The sequence below is a fragment of the Scyliorhinus torazame genome, chromosome 28, assembly GCF_047496885.1.
Source record: "Scyliorhinus torazame isolate Kashiwa2021f chromosome 28, sScyTor2.1, whole genome shotgun sequence".
NCBI lineage: Eukaryota > Metazoa > Chordata > Chondrichthyes > Carcharhiniformes > Scyliorhinidae > Scyliorhinus > Scyliorhinus torazame.
In genome coordinates, this window is record NC_092734.1 from 32518857 (window position 1) to 32533200 (window position 14344).

At 42.4% G+C, this 14344-nt stretch overlaps 2 protein-coding genes across 5 annotated transcripts in view; one reads left to right on the forward strand and one right to left on the reverse strand.

Annotated features, from left to right (window-relative positions):
* Positions 1-4878, forward strand: part of LOC140403669 (multimerin-2-like) — a 45266-nt gene extending 40388 nt beyond the window's left edge. The window contains exon 7 of the mRNA XM_072491829.1: positions 641-4878. Coding sequence (XP_072347930.1) covers positions 641-1032 — 392 coding nt within the window. The 3' untranslated portion in view covers positions 1033-4878. The remainder of the gene's footprint in view (positions 1-640) is intronic.
* bmpr1aa (bone morphogenetic protein receptor, type IAa) overlaps positions 4444-14344 on the reverse strand; it is a 320584-nt gene continuing 310683 nt past the window's right edge. For all 4 annotated transcript variants that reach the window (XM_072491833.1, XM_072491830.1, XM_072491831.1 and 1 more), the window contains 3 exons: positions 11520-11695; positions 9669-9799; positions 4444-7750 (listed from right to left, as the gene is read on the reverse strand). In XM_072491833.1, the coding sequence (XP_072347934.1) occupies positions 7625-7750; positions 9669-9799; positions 11520-11695 (433 nt within the window). In that variant the 3' untranslated portion in view covers positions 4444-7624. The remainder of the gene's footprint in view (positions 7751-9668; positions 9800-11519; positions 11696-14344) is intronic.

Here is a 14344-nt window from a genome sequence, read left to right on the forward strand (position 1 = left end):
GGACCGGGCTTAAAGCCCCAAAATTGCCGTTCCCGAGGGGGGGCTCTCCATTGTGCGGCCGCCTCCCGCCCGTCGTCACCGGAAGTCCAGCTGTTTCACTCTTAATATGTTGATTTGGTAGCAAGTGATCCTGCCCATAACAGACGGGATTCACATTGCGATGTCTCATGAGATCGCATCAGATCTTGCGAGGCGTGGCGAGCCAAGTGGGATCTCACGGCAGCGACCAGCCGCTTTTCGGGCGCAACACGGGTGGTAGTTCCCGCCCAGAATGTTTGCTGATAAATACGAATATACAAGAGCAACCAAGTCAGGCTGTTGCTCATCCGGTCTGTGGAACAGCTTTCCCACCTTGGGTGGCAGTTCTCAGAAATTAAGAGAAGTTAGACTGAGGTGTGTTTGCCGAAGTCAGATCCTAATATGATGCCCAGATTGGTGCTGATAACTGCATCCAAGTTTCTTTTTCAATAAGAAACAGCCGGTGAGCCACACCTTCTTCAAGTGACACAGTCGATACTACTGCAACTGTGCTGCTTAAAGGGCTGAGAGTTCTCCTGGTGTCCTGACCAATAATTATCCTTCAACCAAAAAAAGAAATCACTTGGCTAACTTTGATCTATTTTCCTTACTTTTTGTGTAGAATTCCAGGTGGCATTTTACGTGGGACTTTCCAACAATTCCGGAACGAACATGATTTTGAAGTTTGACCAGATCTTCCTGAACCATGGCGATGGTTATTCATCGGAAAGAGGTTACTTCAAAGCGCCATTCAAAGGCGTGTATGTGTTTGTGGTGACTGTGGAGTTCAGCCATGGACTTGGTCGTGGGCACGTTTTGGTTGATGGCCACCCCACGGTCACATTGCACAACAGCAGGAAAAGACATCAGCACAGCAGCCTAGTTTGGGGCTATGCCATCCTTCAGCTCAGTAAAGGTCAGCGAGTATGGGTAGAGGTGACACAAGGGACTGTAATGCAACAAACCCTGTCGGAGACAACATTTGGTGGATTTCTGTTATTTAAAACATTTTAAGGCTTCACTACCAGTCTTGAAAATAGAAGAAACATCAGACTATTTTAACACATTCACTGTTGGAGGTTTCCATTCAGGAACTAGACTTTTGATGATCACCTTCCCATATGTTGCTGCACCGTGCTAATTCTCCTAGGGGTTTTCAGGCTCAAAGGCTCACTTCTGTTTCCTCTTTTCCTTGTAGCTTGCGGTGATATTTATTCAGGTTTTTGTAGATGCATTAAATTTGATTCAGAAATTACAAGACCGGGGCTATCTATTACAGTAATAAATTTTGAACTCTATATTGTTCAATATTTATACCAAGTACAATATTAACACAAGCATCACTGCTGCACCAACATGCTGTAATGTGTATGATTTTGGTTTACCATTACACAAAGGGACACGAGTACAGCTAAGTTTGCATTTCCAAATCTGTCGATCAAAAAGTAGGCAAAAAGTAAGGCCTCTTGTCAGTCTCATAGCTAACATTATTTTGTAATAAAGAGTAAGAGCAGCATGGTGGAGCACAAGTGGATAGCACCGTGCTTCACAGCGCCAGGGTCCCAGGTTCGATTCCCGGCTTGGGTCACTGTCTGGGCGGAGTCTCCACGTTCTCCCCGTGTCTGCGTGGGTTTCCTCTGGGTGCTCCGGTTTCCTCCCACAAGTCCCGAAAGACGTGCTGTTAGGTGAATTGGACATTCTGAATTCACTCTGTGTGTACCGAACAGGTGCCGGAATATGGCAACTAGGGGCTTTTCACAGTAACTTCACTGCAGTGTTAATGTAAGCCTACTTGTGATTATTATTTCAAGATTATCATTTATAGATTATTACAGCTCACTTTCTGATGAGGAAATTAGGATGTTACTGAGCCAGATTTAGCAAGAAGTAGTAATCTCAAGAACAGCAGGTTTTTCATCAAATAAGAAAGGATAGTGGATCGTTAGCCAATTGGGGAATACATTGCTACACCAATCAGTGTATTTTAAAGTCAACTTTGAGGAGTGGTCAGACTCGATATATAAAGTTCAGCGGGGAATTGAAAAGACAAATAAGAGAAGCAAAGAGAAAGTATGAGAATAGACAGGCAGCTAAATAAAAGGGAATCTAAAATCTAAAAGGGAATCTGGCATATAAATAGTAAAAGGGTGGGTGACCAATTATGGATCTAAAAGGGTCTTTATGCATGGAGGCAGGGTTGAAGTACTAAATGAGCATTTTGCGTCTGTCTTTGACAAGGAAGGTGATGTTGCCCAAGTTACGGTGAAAGAGGAGGTAACTGAGACACTTCATGGGGTCAAAATTGATATGGAGGAGGTATTAGATAGGCTGGCTGCAGGACCAGAAGAGATGCATCCAAGAATACTGAGGTACTGGCTATAATTTTCCAAACCCGATTAGATTCAGGGGTGCTGCCAGAGGACTGGGGAATTGCAAATGTTACACCCTTGTTCAAAAGGAATGTAAAGAGAAGCCCAACTATCGGCCAGTCAGTTTAACCTCGGTGGTGGTGAAAGTTTAGAAACGATAATTCAGGATAAAATAGTTGTTTGGTCGAATGGATTTATTTAGAGAAAACTGAGTTTAATTAACTTGCTGAGATTTTTTGAATAGATAACAGGGAGGATTGAGAGAGTAATGCAGTCGATGTGGTATACACAGACTTCCAAAAGCCTGCCACATGACAGACTTTAAACAAAGTTAGAGCTCTTGGAATAAAAGGGACAATGGCAACATAGATACAAAATTGGCTGTATGACAGGAAAGAGGGGAATGGTGAATTATTGTTTCTCAGACTGGCTCAAAGGTTATAGTGGAGTTCCCCAAGGGTCAATGTCAGGCCCCCTGCTGCTCTTAATTTATATTACTGGCCTAAACTTGGGTGTACAGTGTACAATTTCAAATCTTACGGATGACACAAAACTTGGAAGTACTGTGGACTGAGAGGATAGTGTCAAAACTTCAAAAGACAATGGACAGGCTGGTGGAATGGACAGAAAAGTGTAACGCTGTCCATTTTTGTAGGAGGAAGTGAGAGAGGCAGTACAAAATAATGGATGCAATTCAAAAGGGAGTGTAAGAGAAGAGGGACCTGGGTGTAAACATGCACAAATCATTGAAGGCATCGGGGAAGAACAAGAATGCACCTGAAAAATGCATACAGGATCCTGGGCTTTATAAATAGGCGGAGAGTACCAAAGAAAAGAGGTTATTGTAAACTTATATAAAATATTGGTTCCAACGTAACTGCAATTGTGCCAATTCTGGGTACCACACTTTGGGAAACATGTGAGGGCATTAGAGAGAGTGCAGAAAAGATTCAGAACAATGTTTCCAGGGATGAGGAATTTCAGATGTTTAGGTGCATAGAAGCTGAGGCTGTTTTCCTAAGAGACGGTTGAGAAGATATTTTATAGACGTATCAAATTCAGATTGATCCAGTTTAATGTGCAGAATAATTCCGATTCACATTCAGAATGATTCCGAACTGGATTCAGACTCACATTCAGGACAAATTGGATTCCTAGTCAGACTGACTCTTATTCCCGATCGGAACGATTGAGATTCGCATTCCGAAGGATTCGGATTCAGAATTATCCGGATTCAGAATGAATCCGATTCAAATTCAGAACGATTCCAATTCAGATTCACATTCTGAATGATTCATGGTGACATTGAGAATGTTTCTGAATCCCTGCCCCGGGTCACTGTCTGTGTGGAGTTTGCACATTCTCCCCATGTCTGCACAAACCAAAGATGTGCAGGTGAGGTGGATTGGCCACATTAAATTACCTCTTAATTGGAAAAAATAATTGGGTACACTAAATTTATAAAAAAGAGAATGATTCTGATCCGGATTCCGATTCAAGATGAATTGGATTAACATTCAGAGTGATTCAGATGCAAATGTATATTCCATAGCATCCTAGAGTGCAGAAGATCCATCGAGTCTACATTGAATGATTCAAATTCACATTCAGAATGATTCCGATTCAAATTTAGCACAATTGAGTTACAGATCGTGATTGATTTATATCAACATTCAGCATGATTCAGATTTGTATCGATTGATTCATATATACATTGAGAATGATTCAGGTTCAAACTGGTTCATATTCAAATACAGAATTATTCCAATTCACTGTCAAAGTAATTCAGATACACATTCAGAATGATTCAGATTTAGACAGGATCCCAGGGATATGAGAGGTGGCAAACATACTTTTGGACAAAAACACCATTTGTCCTCATTTTGCTACCCAGATGTTCAAAATTGGCACAGATTTTAATTCATGTTATTGAGTTCACCAAATGATATGTCACATTATGGGTGTGCAGCAAATCATTTGGGTCTCTGCTTATATCGACATGAACCTAGCTCAACAAGCAAAGAAGAAAAACAAATAAACACAGACAACAGTGCAATTGTGTACTAAAATAATGTTATTTACTTAAGAGTCAGATACATGACATAATCTGTGTACATGATGTACCTTTTGCAAAGTAATCTGTGGTAAACTTAATAAGGCACCCTTTACCAGATGCTGTACAAAATAGGTTTATAAATCATTACACCTGTTTTAATGGCAATCATTTTGTTTTACTTGCGATGACATAAGCATTAGAGTAACTTTACTGCTTTAACCCTTTGTGGTCTTTCCATTTATTATGTACAAATACACTAACTAAATGATTTCATAATACTTTGATTCATACATTTTTGTCTATGCTACAATGACACATTGGTAGGGAGACGCTGGCCTGGCAGATGGGATTCTCCCCGTTCTTGTTTAACTAAAAAAGGCAGGTTGACTTGAGAAAAAAAAGGCACGATCATTAAAAATACTTGCTTTACAACAATCTTCCTGACTTGCATCGTTTCCTCTGATAGGTCAGAACATCCATCATAAATGTTAACAGGCCATTGAATTTCACCCCCTTCAATCTTTCAGATTTACACGTCCTCGTTGCATCTCCATTGCAACAACGTTCTTCTCTGTACTCACCCCTGCTCCCCTATGCACTGAACACAGCCCAGTGAGGGGCAGGCGATGTTTTAAGAAAGGAACATGTTGGCAGCACGGTGGCACAGTGGTTAGCACTGCTGCCTCACGGCACCGAGGTCCCAGGTTCGACCCCGGCTCTGGGTCACTGTTCGTGTGGAGTTTACACATTCTCCCCATGTTTGTGTGGGTTTCGCACACACAACCCTAAGATGTGCAGGCTAGGTGGATTGGCCACGCTAAATTGCCCCTTAATTGGAAAAAATGAATTGGGTACTCAAAATTTAAAATAAAGCAATGGACAAGTTAGAAGGATTACCGGTGTACGTTGTACTAAAATAATAAATGAGGGGCAGGTGGATGCAGGGATTCGCAGCATCAATCACCATTTTTATAGTGATTGAAAGAAAGAGTCAACACTTTTGATGTGAATCCCTTGCAGCAAGTTCAAAATGATAAAAGCTGTTCCAATTCAACAAGAACGTTATTGAAAAGGAAAGCAATGATAAGGCTGCAGATTTCCAAACATCCAAGTTCCATGCTCTGATGACATTGCCTTTCACACGGGGCTTTGGTATTTGCATGGGGAAAAAATCCAAAATTCACCATCTCCAATGCAGTATATCACAATTCAAACGCTAAATAATGCAATACATAATATGTAGTAATATTGACTGGGCAGGAGTAACAAAATCACATCTCACTGATAAGCGTTGAAGTTTGCTTATGGGCACTGCATCTTTCATGTTCAAAGTAAACATGGCAACCAAGTGCAGAAGGATACAACGGTATGTGGTGTACAACAAAAACAATCCTACTCTTCTGAATGGACCAACACTACCTTCCTCATCCTTCCCTGGGGTGGGGCAGGGCGTTTTGGGGGGAGGCAAGCCTCAACTCAATCCCTACTTTGGCTATCATATTTACAAGAAAAGCTGGCAAGATTTCATCAGCTGTACTACACAAGATATAAACATTATGTTACATAACATCTTACAAGACTGTGGCATCTGGCCTGGCACACGTTAAGACAGCCGTTATTAACAGGGTTAACTCATCAATTCATGAAGATGGTTGGCATTATTCTCAATAAAAAGGAGTTGGCATTGTGTCATTTCAAATAAACCCAACTTTGCATTCACCGTCACAGCTCCTTGGTTTTCCCTGTAACAGTGAAGCTGACACCCCTCTTTCAATAGTTACTGTTAGTCAAGGAGGGTGAAATATCTGTGGAGTAGCTTTGGGAATTGGCGAGGTTGCTTTGACTTATTGGCAGTAATATAGCACCCCCACGATCCTTCGATGGAACAGAATTTACAACTAATCGATACCAGCACTTTAAATTTAAAGAATGTTAGCAGAACACGTATTACATCAGCTAAAAGTCTCAAGAGATGCAGCATTTCACTTGTGCCTGCAGTATTCATGATTAATAACATTTTACATTTGCGCAGGAATAATTCCCATTATACAAGATCAGTAATCCTCTCACCCCAACCCTCCTGAGAAGTTAACAGAACTGCATTTCAGACACGTGCCACACCACTCTCTTAGTACTGCTGAAGTCTCAATACTGCCTGACCTTCTGTGAGGCGTTTAGCCATACTGCCTGACCAATACTCTCACTTGCTCTCCGCCCTCAGAGCAAATAAGCTTCCTGTGATTTCAGATGGAACTCCTTGAATACTCGAAAGCTTCGGACAGCAAATATTAAAGACCCTTAAATTAAGACAGTGCTATAACCAGAAGGACATGGTTACTACTGAGGACAACTGGGACACATTATAAATAGAGCTTTGAGAACAAGTTTGTCTAGTTCTTCGAAAACGTACTGTTCTACAAACCTTGGCAGCAACATTGTCTCCAGAAGGCAAGAATGAATCCCTTGATTGCCAAATACAATCAGAGCAGTCGAGCTAGCTGTGAACATAAAAGTATTGGGGTTGAAGAAAAAGTGCCAGCACTGCATTTCATACTTGGCATGGCAGCAGAAGCTCAATCTGTGCAGCTGGTATTCACAAAGTCCTGGAAAAAGCCTAAAACCTGTCAATTTAACAAGATTTTGAGGGCAGGGAAGAAAAATAAATGGCGTCCTCGTGGCTCACAAAGACAGGCAAAGGCAGATTTGTTCACCCGACTCCATTTACAGATAGCAGGTGAAAAGCGACTATTAATCTCCTAGCAGTAGCTTTTCAAATTAATTCAGAATTGTGGCTTTCACAGAAAGCACCATCTCTCCTGTCTGTGATACACCATTTCTAGAGTTCCCATGGTGCCAAATAGCATCGTTCCACTATGGGCCGCAAACATAGCATGAAAATGACGGCAACACATAGGAAGCCCAAGGAAGTTTCCGACATTTCAATAGCATTAATTTACATGATGCTGTCGTTATGAAGTATGACATAGAGGTTCATTATCAAACGTCTTTATCCCACACTATGCCATGCATGTAATAGTTCCGAATTCTAAATGACATTATTAGCAGCCTATCTAGTGTGGTGTGTAGAAGAGATCGGGGTGACTGGATGCCCAGCCCTGTCTGCACACCAGAAGTTCCTGACCCTCTTTGGGGCAATAGTGTCAGCTGTTCAGTGGCTCAGTCAGATCTTGATGTCTTGCGATTCCACCATTTTGGCAAGTGTTTTCTTCACTCTTAGCGCCGTCAACCGGGAGGCAGGGTTATGAGCCCAGCATTCTGACATCAGTTTCAGGACCGCTCTTAAACACTGTGGGGGTGAAAACAAGCATATCAGAGAAAGACTGCACAGGGCAGACAGAATAAACTGTGAAATGCTTTCCTTGCGTTCTAACATTCAGGAAAATGTTTCCTTCGCAACTTGAAAAAAATAGGTTCTCCGTTCATTTGGAATTGCAAGTTGATCGAGATTCACCACATTTCCCCCCAATTAATTGTGCGCTCTATTCTGTTGCTGCACCCTTCTCCTCAGCGAGTCTAAATCACCAGCAGGTGGTGCAAGAAAGCAACACGCGGTCACTCAACCAGCAGCCCTTTAGTGGATCTTGCTTTCACCACTGCCAATTCTAGCCCTGCTTAACCAATGAGCAACTCTGTCCCACATCCTGATGCAAGTAATCGGTAATCTAGTCCACATTCATAGTGCCAACCGGACTTTCTGAGCGAGGTTATCAACTTAAATAATGATAGGTACGGTGATCCCTGGGTGGCTAATCTATACAAGCAGATAATTTTCCAGAATGATACCTGGACACCAAGGGTTAAATAAGGAGCAAAAATTACACAACCTAGAATTGTATCTCTTTAAATTTAGATGTGATTTGATCAAAGATATTAAGGGGCGCAGATAGGGTAGATCGGGAGAAACCACTTGCGGTGGTACAGAAGTCTAGGACTATGGTGCATCAACTAAAAGTCTAGAGCCAAACCTTTCAGGAGTGAGATTAGTAAACACTTCGACACACTAGAGTTGGTAGACATTTGGAACTTCCTTCTCTAAACAGCAATTGATGCTGGATCAGTTGTTAATTCGGTTGACCAAAAGTATTAAGGGACATGGGGCAAGGGCAGGTAAAGGGAGTTAGGCCACAGGTTATCCAATGATCTGATTGAATGGAAGCACAGGCTCAAGAAGCTAAATGGCTTCTCTGGTCATATGATGGCTTTTAAGTCGCTATCTGTTGTACTGCCCTTTGTTAATTAGGATAATCTTCATTTAACTTGTCTGCATTGCAGTTTGATCAGAGTGTTAATTAATTACTCCAATCATTTCACAGTAAATATAGGGTTATGGGCAAAACAGCACATGGGAGTGATAGCTATTTTCTTTAAGAGCCAGTACAGCACGGCAGGCCAACTTACCTCCTTCTGCACTGTGAGGTTTCTCTGATCCTATAAAATCTCCCTTCTTCTGACATCGGAGCTAGTGCAACAAACTATGATGAAATAAGATCTAGATCAAGCCAGCTTGCATGCCTGATATAAAGATCTGCTGTTCCTTTTCAGAGAAAGAAAGTGTCATCAAAACTCCACCTGCACACCACCCAGTAGCTGGGGTGAAGCAGCCTTCACTGTAGACTCAGAAAGAACTCATTCGGGGGCACAGTGGTTAGCCCTGCTGCCTTACAGCAGCAAGGATCAGGGTTCAATTCCAGCCTTGGGTGACTGACTGCCCATGTGGAGTTTGCACTTTCTCCCCGTGTGGGTGTGGGTTTCCTCCGGGTGCTCCGGTTTCCTCCCACAGTCCAAATATGTGCAGGTTAGGTGGGGTTAGGGGGTTACGGGTCTGGGCGGGAGAGAGGGCCTAGGTAGGGTGCCTTGTCAGAGGTTGCACTGACTCGATGGGCCTCCTTCCGCACAGAGGAATTTTATGGTTCTATAGATATTAGCTCATCCAAACATTGAATAGAATGTCTGCAAGACTCTGGAGATAAAATAGTCTTCAGTTACTAACAAGCTGGATCTACCTTTTTTATTACATTTCCCCTCTAGGCATATTTTCAGCTTTCAAATATAGGGATCTAACTTATGTACTAAACTTTGACAACATGGAATTCAATCCAAAGAACTGAATGATGTATTTCAGCTGTTAACAGCATCACTTGCACCATCAGTCAAAAGAGCTGCAGTGTTCTTACAGGACACACTAAGAAGCATCAAATTCTCACCTCATCGCTGTTCCACCTGTTAGAAACTGTTGGACGGAGACATTTAACACACGTCACTTCCCTCATATCCTCATAGGAGGGGTCATTTGGTACCATATCATAATATGGCAACTGGTAGTCCTCTACAATACCTGCAGGGAAAACAAAACAAGTTAAAATCAGGTGGGAAATCTTCCGATCACTTAATGTGTAAAATACACTAGACACCACAGGGTTCCAGGATAGATTGTTACCCAATGCCGAATTAATTAGGTCACCAGGATAGTGGCATGATTTGCCTCAGTGTCTCAAGGTTACTGGAGTGCAAAATAAGTTGTGTTTTTGGTTGTTTCCCAGTGGCCCGTATTGGAAGCTGTGATTATGCAGATAATGGGGTGCAGACAAGAGTCCTCTCTCTTGCGCACATCTTCCACTGTCAAATTGCCTGCTGTGACTCACTGTGTAGACTAATATAGGAAGAATAGTTAATGCACTGAGGCAGCCAGAACCTGTGGGATTATACCCCAACACGAATTAGTATCTGGCATGCGGCACAGTGGTTAGCACTGGGACTGCAGCGCTGAGGACCCGGGTTCGAATACCGGCCCTGGGTCACTGTGTGGAGTTTGCACATTCTCCCCGTGTCTGCGTGGGTTTCACCCCCACAACCCAAAGATGTGCTGGTTAGGTGGATTGGCCACGCTAAATTGCCCCTTAATTGGAAAACAAAAATAATTGGCTACACTAAATTTATTTTAAAAAAATAATCTGTAAAATAAAAGAGAGGATTCAGAAGTTGAAAAATTGGAGGAAGAAGCATGAGGTAACAACAGGGGGGGAAAGCCAAGATAGTCTGACACAGCAAACTCGGGGTACAGAAAACACAAGTGGTTCAACAGAATTAAAGATGTAACTCGATGATCAAGGCTGTTCTTTAGGTGTCTTTACATGAAATTGGACAAAGTGCAACAAAAATTTCAAGGGAAACCAATACGTCCTTGCACTGTACATTTCACCCAAGATGTATGCCAAAATATATTAATCACAAGACACAGATGTGGAGAGCATTTAGAAAATCTTAACTCATTAATCTGTCTTTATCTGTGTACATCTATGTGTAATTGTACAAATTAAAATGATGCATTAGTGTACGTCTCGTCAATCACGTATCAGGTAACACATACAGCTGCAGATACATACCATTTTAAAAGAGAGAAACAAACCAGTCATGTAACGCCAGCTACTTCCAACTTGGAGCCTGCATTTTTCAATTTGCATCGCCTCTTGCCTAACACCGGTTAACCGGAGGCACTGTTTGACAACTAGATCTACCTTTTCATCAGAATAATGCATTGTACAAACACAAAACAGCTCGTTATTTTCTTGGAATGGGAGCTTAATTTAAAATTCTGCATGAAATCAGTCCAACTGAGAAATGGAAGTGCTATCTGAATATCTCTCATGTTGAAATCTGCTCTGTAAAATACCTCCTGTAAGGCAACAAGAGAAAGAATGCACCTGGCTGACAGCCTCCCCCCCCAAACCTCCAGGACAGCGAATATGCCAGGAGGGAACCGGGGGGGGCCAACATGGACCCTCCCCACAGATATATAAAAGCCCCCTCCCAGGGGAGCGCAGCCAACTACTGGCCCCGACATGGCCGAGTGGATACACCTCCAGCCACCGCCTGGCCCAGCAAGTGCTCAATAGTACCCTTTCATTCTTTTATTTTTTTTTCTCCATTTATTTGTAAATTGTTTCCTGAACGACAGTGGTTGGAAATTCATGTAGATACATGTTTTGATTTTGTTTTGTTGAAAAATGTATGTCACGAAATGCTAAAATCCTAATAAAAATATATTTAAAAAATACCTCCTGTAAGACAGCGGCGTGACATCTCCCATATGACTAGGCCAAAGCTGTATATATCTGCCATCAAATAAGCCTGGAATTGGTTCTTGTTGAGGCTCTCATCCAGGACTTCAGGTGCCATGTACCGCTTGGTGCCCACTCGTGTATTCAGTGGGATATCAACCTCATTTGTGTCACTGTGAAGAAAAGGTAATGAACAGTAGTTAGGAAGGAGCATTCAAACCTAATGAAAACATCTTGAATTCATTAAGTTAATTTTGATGTTTGGGAGAAGAAATTCCCTATTTCTCCTCAAGATATCGATTTATTCACCTGAAGCCAATGGTCATGATTCGTCGGGGTGTCTCAAAGTGTGGGCCGAGACTCCAGATGCAATTTTGGGATTGCAAATTTGAAGGCAGTAAAGGCTGTTGTGGAGCTTGGACTGAGTGCTAACAGCTGGGGGGGGTCCCTTTAAATCTTAGTGTTCCCCCCCCCACCACCAAGACCAGGCATGGCTTAACGAACTAACCTTTGAGGTCTGATTCCTGCTCCAAAAGGTAGGTGATTTCAATTCTTTAAAAATCCCAAATCCAAAATACCCCCCGGGCCCCCCCAGTTCTTGCTACCACATGCCAAATAAAATAAAATTAGAAGGAGACTCTAGCTAAAGACCTCCAACCCCATGCTGTCAAAATAGCTCTGCTAGCCCAATGTGTTAAAAAATAAATTTAAACAAAATTGTTTGGTAAATCTAAAAAATTGTTTCACAAATCTGTGAATTGAAACCCAAGAAATGACTGCCCATTCAATGACATGATTCAGAACCCAACTTCAGGAACTTAGATGGCAGCATCCCACCAGCAGCTGTCCATTATCTGGTTATGGAATTGCCTAAGTTGGAATGTAGGATGAAATCAACTACCCTAACTGCCTGAGTTCCTGGATAATTAGGCTTGGCAGCCTCAGTAAGCATCCACACATTGACACCTCATGTTTGGGCAGCACGGTAGCACAGTGATTAGCACTGTTGCTTCACAGCGCCAGGGTCCCAGATTCGATTCCCGGCCTGGGTCACAGTCTGTGCGGAGTCTGCACGTTCTCCCTGTGGGATTCCTCCGGGCGCTCCGGTTTCCTCCCACAAGTCCTGAAAGACATGCTTTAGGTAATTTGGACACTCTGAATTCTCCCTCCGTGAACCCGAACAGGCGCCAGAATGTGGCGACTAGGGGATTTTCACAGTAACTTCATAGATCATAGAATTTACAGTGCAGAAGGAGGCCATTCGGCCCATCGAGTCTGCACCGGCTCTTGGAAAGAGCAACCTACCCAAGGTCCACACCTCCACCCTATCCCCATAACCCATCAACCCCACCCAACACTATGGCCAATTTTGGACACGAAGGGCAATTTATCATGGCCAATCCACCTAACCTGCACATCTTTGGACTGTGGGAGGAAACTGAAGCACCCGGAGGAAACCCACGCACACACGGGGAGGATGTGTAGACTCCGCACAGACAGTGCCCCAAGCCGGAATCGAACCTGGGACCCTGGAGCTGTGAAGCAATTGTGCGAATCACTATGCTGCCGTGCTGCCCGTGCAGTTCATTGCAGTGTTAATGTAAGCCTACTTGTGACAATAAAGGTGATGATTATAAAAAATTGCAGTGTCATATAAAATAAATGAAACTTTTCCAGATTCAAATAAAACTGAGGAATGAATATAGGAACAGGAGTCAGCCATTCAGCACTCGGAGCCAGTCAATTATATCATGGCTGCTCTGTATTTTAACTCAATTTACCCACCTTGTTTTCATAACACTTAATTTGCTTGCCTCCATAGACTTTTTGATCTCACGTTTGAAATTTTAAATTGTTCTCTAGTGTAATAACATTTTGAATGAAGAGAGTTGCTGGTTTGCACTACATTTCAAGTGAGATGGTGCTTCCTGACATCACCTCTCAACAGCCTAGCTCCGAATTTAAACATTACGCTCGTTTGTCCTGGACTCTTGCACATTAGGACGAAACCTAAGGAGCCCAGGAATCTTTTGTAGCTACATGCCCAAATCAAATAGGGCTGATCTAGAATGGAGGCTTGCATTTCAATGACTGTGAAACAAAACCGTCAACAAAAATATGGACTTGTTTCTGAGAAATTTTGAAGGGTGGGCTTAACTTAAGAACTAGGCATTGGCCCAAGAGAGGTCGCTCTGGCTACAGTTCTCAGGTGACTTGTAAGAACGAAGATTCCAAAGGGATCCTCCGATAGCTTGTAGGATCAATGGCTATTACAGCAACTACATGTATATGAAATAAACTGATTAAACTTGGGGCTAATTCCAATTCAACCAAAAACACAAAAATAAAACTATTACAGGATGCTGACCATCCAAAAATAATTAGTAATTTTAATGTGGCAATGCAAAACTAAGAGAAAGTCAAAAGCCATGGTTGGTGTAGCCAGTCATGTTGATCTTTGCCTCTTTTACGCAAATGTTCTATAGCATCCGGAGACAAGGGAAAATGTGTGTACAGAAATCAGCATTTTGCTGCAAACATGAGTTAAATAAGCTGTAAAGAAGTACATGTTACAATAATAATGGCAAGACTTTCTATGGGTATACTTACGGGTGTTATTCTCCCAAATGCAACAAGGCTTGGCAAACTTCCTGCATCATGTGATGAATTACTGAATGAATATGAGCAGTCATTTTTACCCATAAATGTTGGTTGACATTTTTGGTAACACTGTTGATCTAAGTCAGGGGACTAAGGGGTTCAAGCCCCAGCACAAACTTGACCTTCTGAGCGGCACTAGATTAAAATACAGGGTGTTGCAT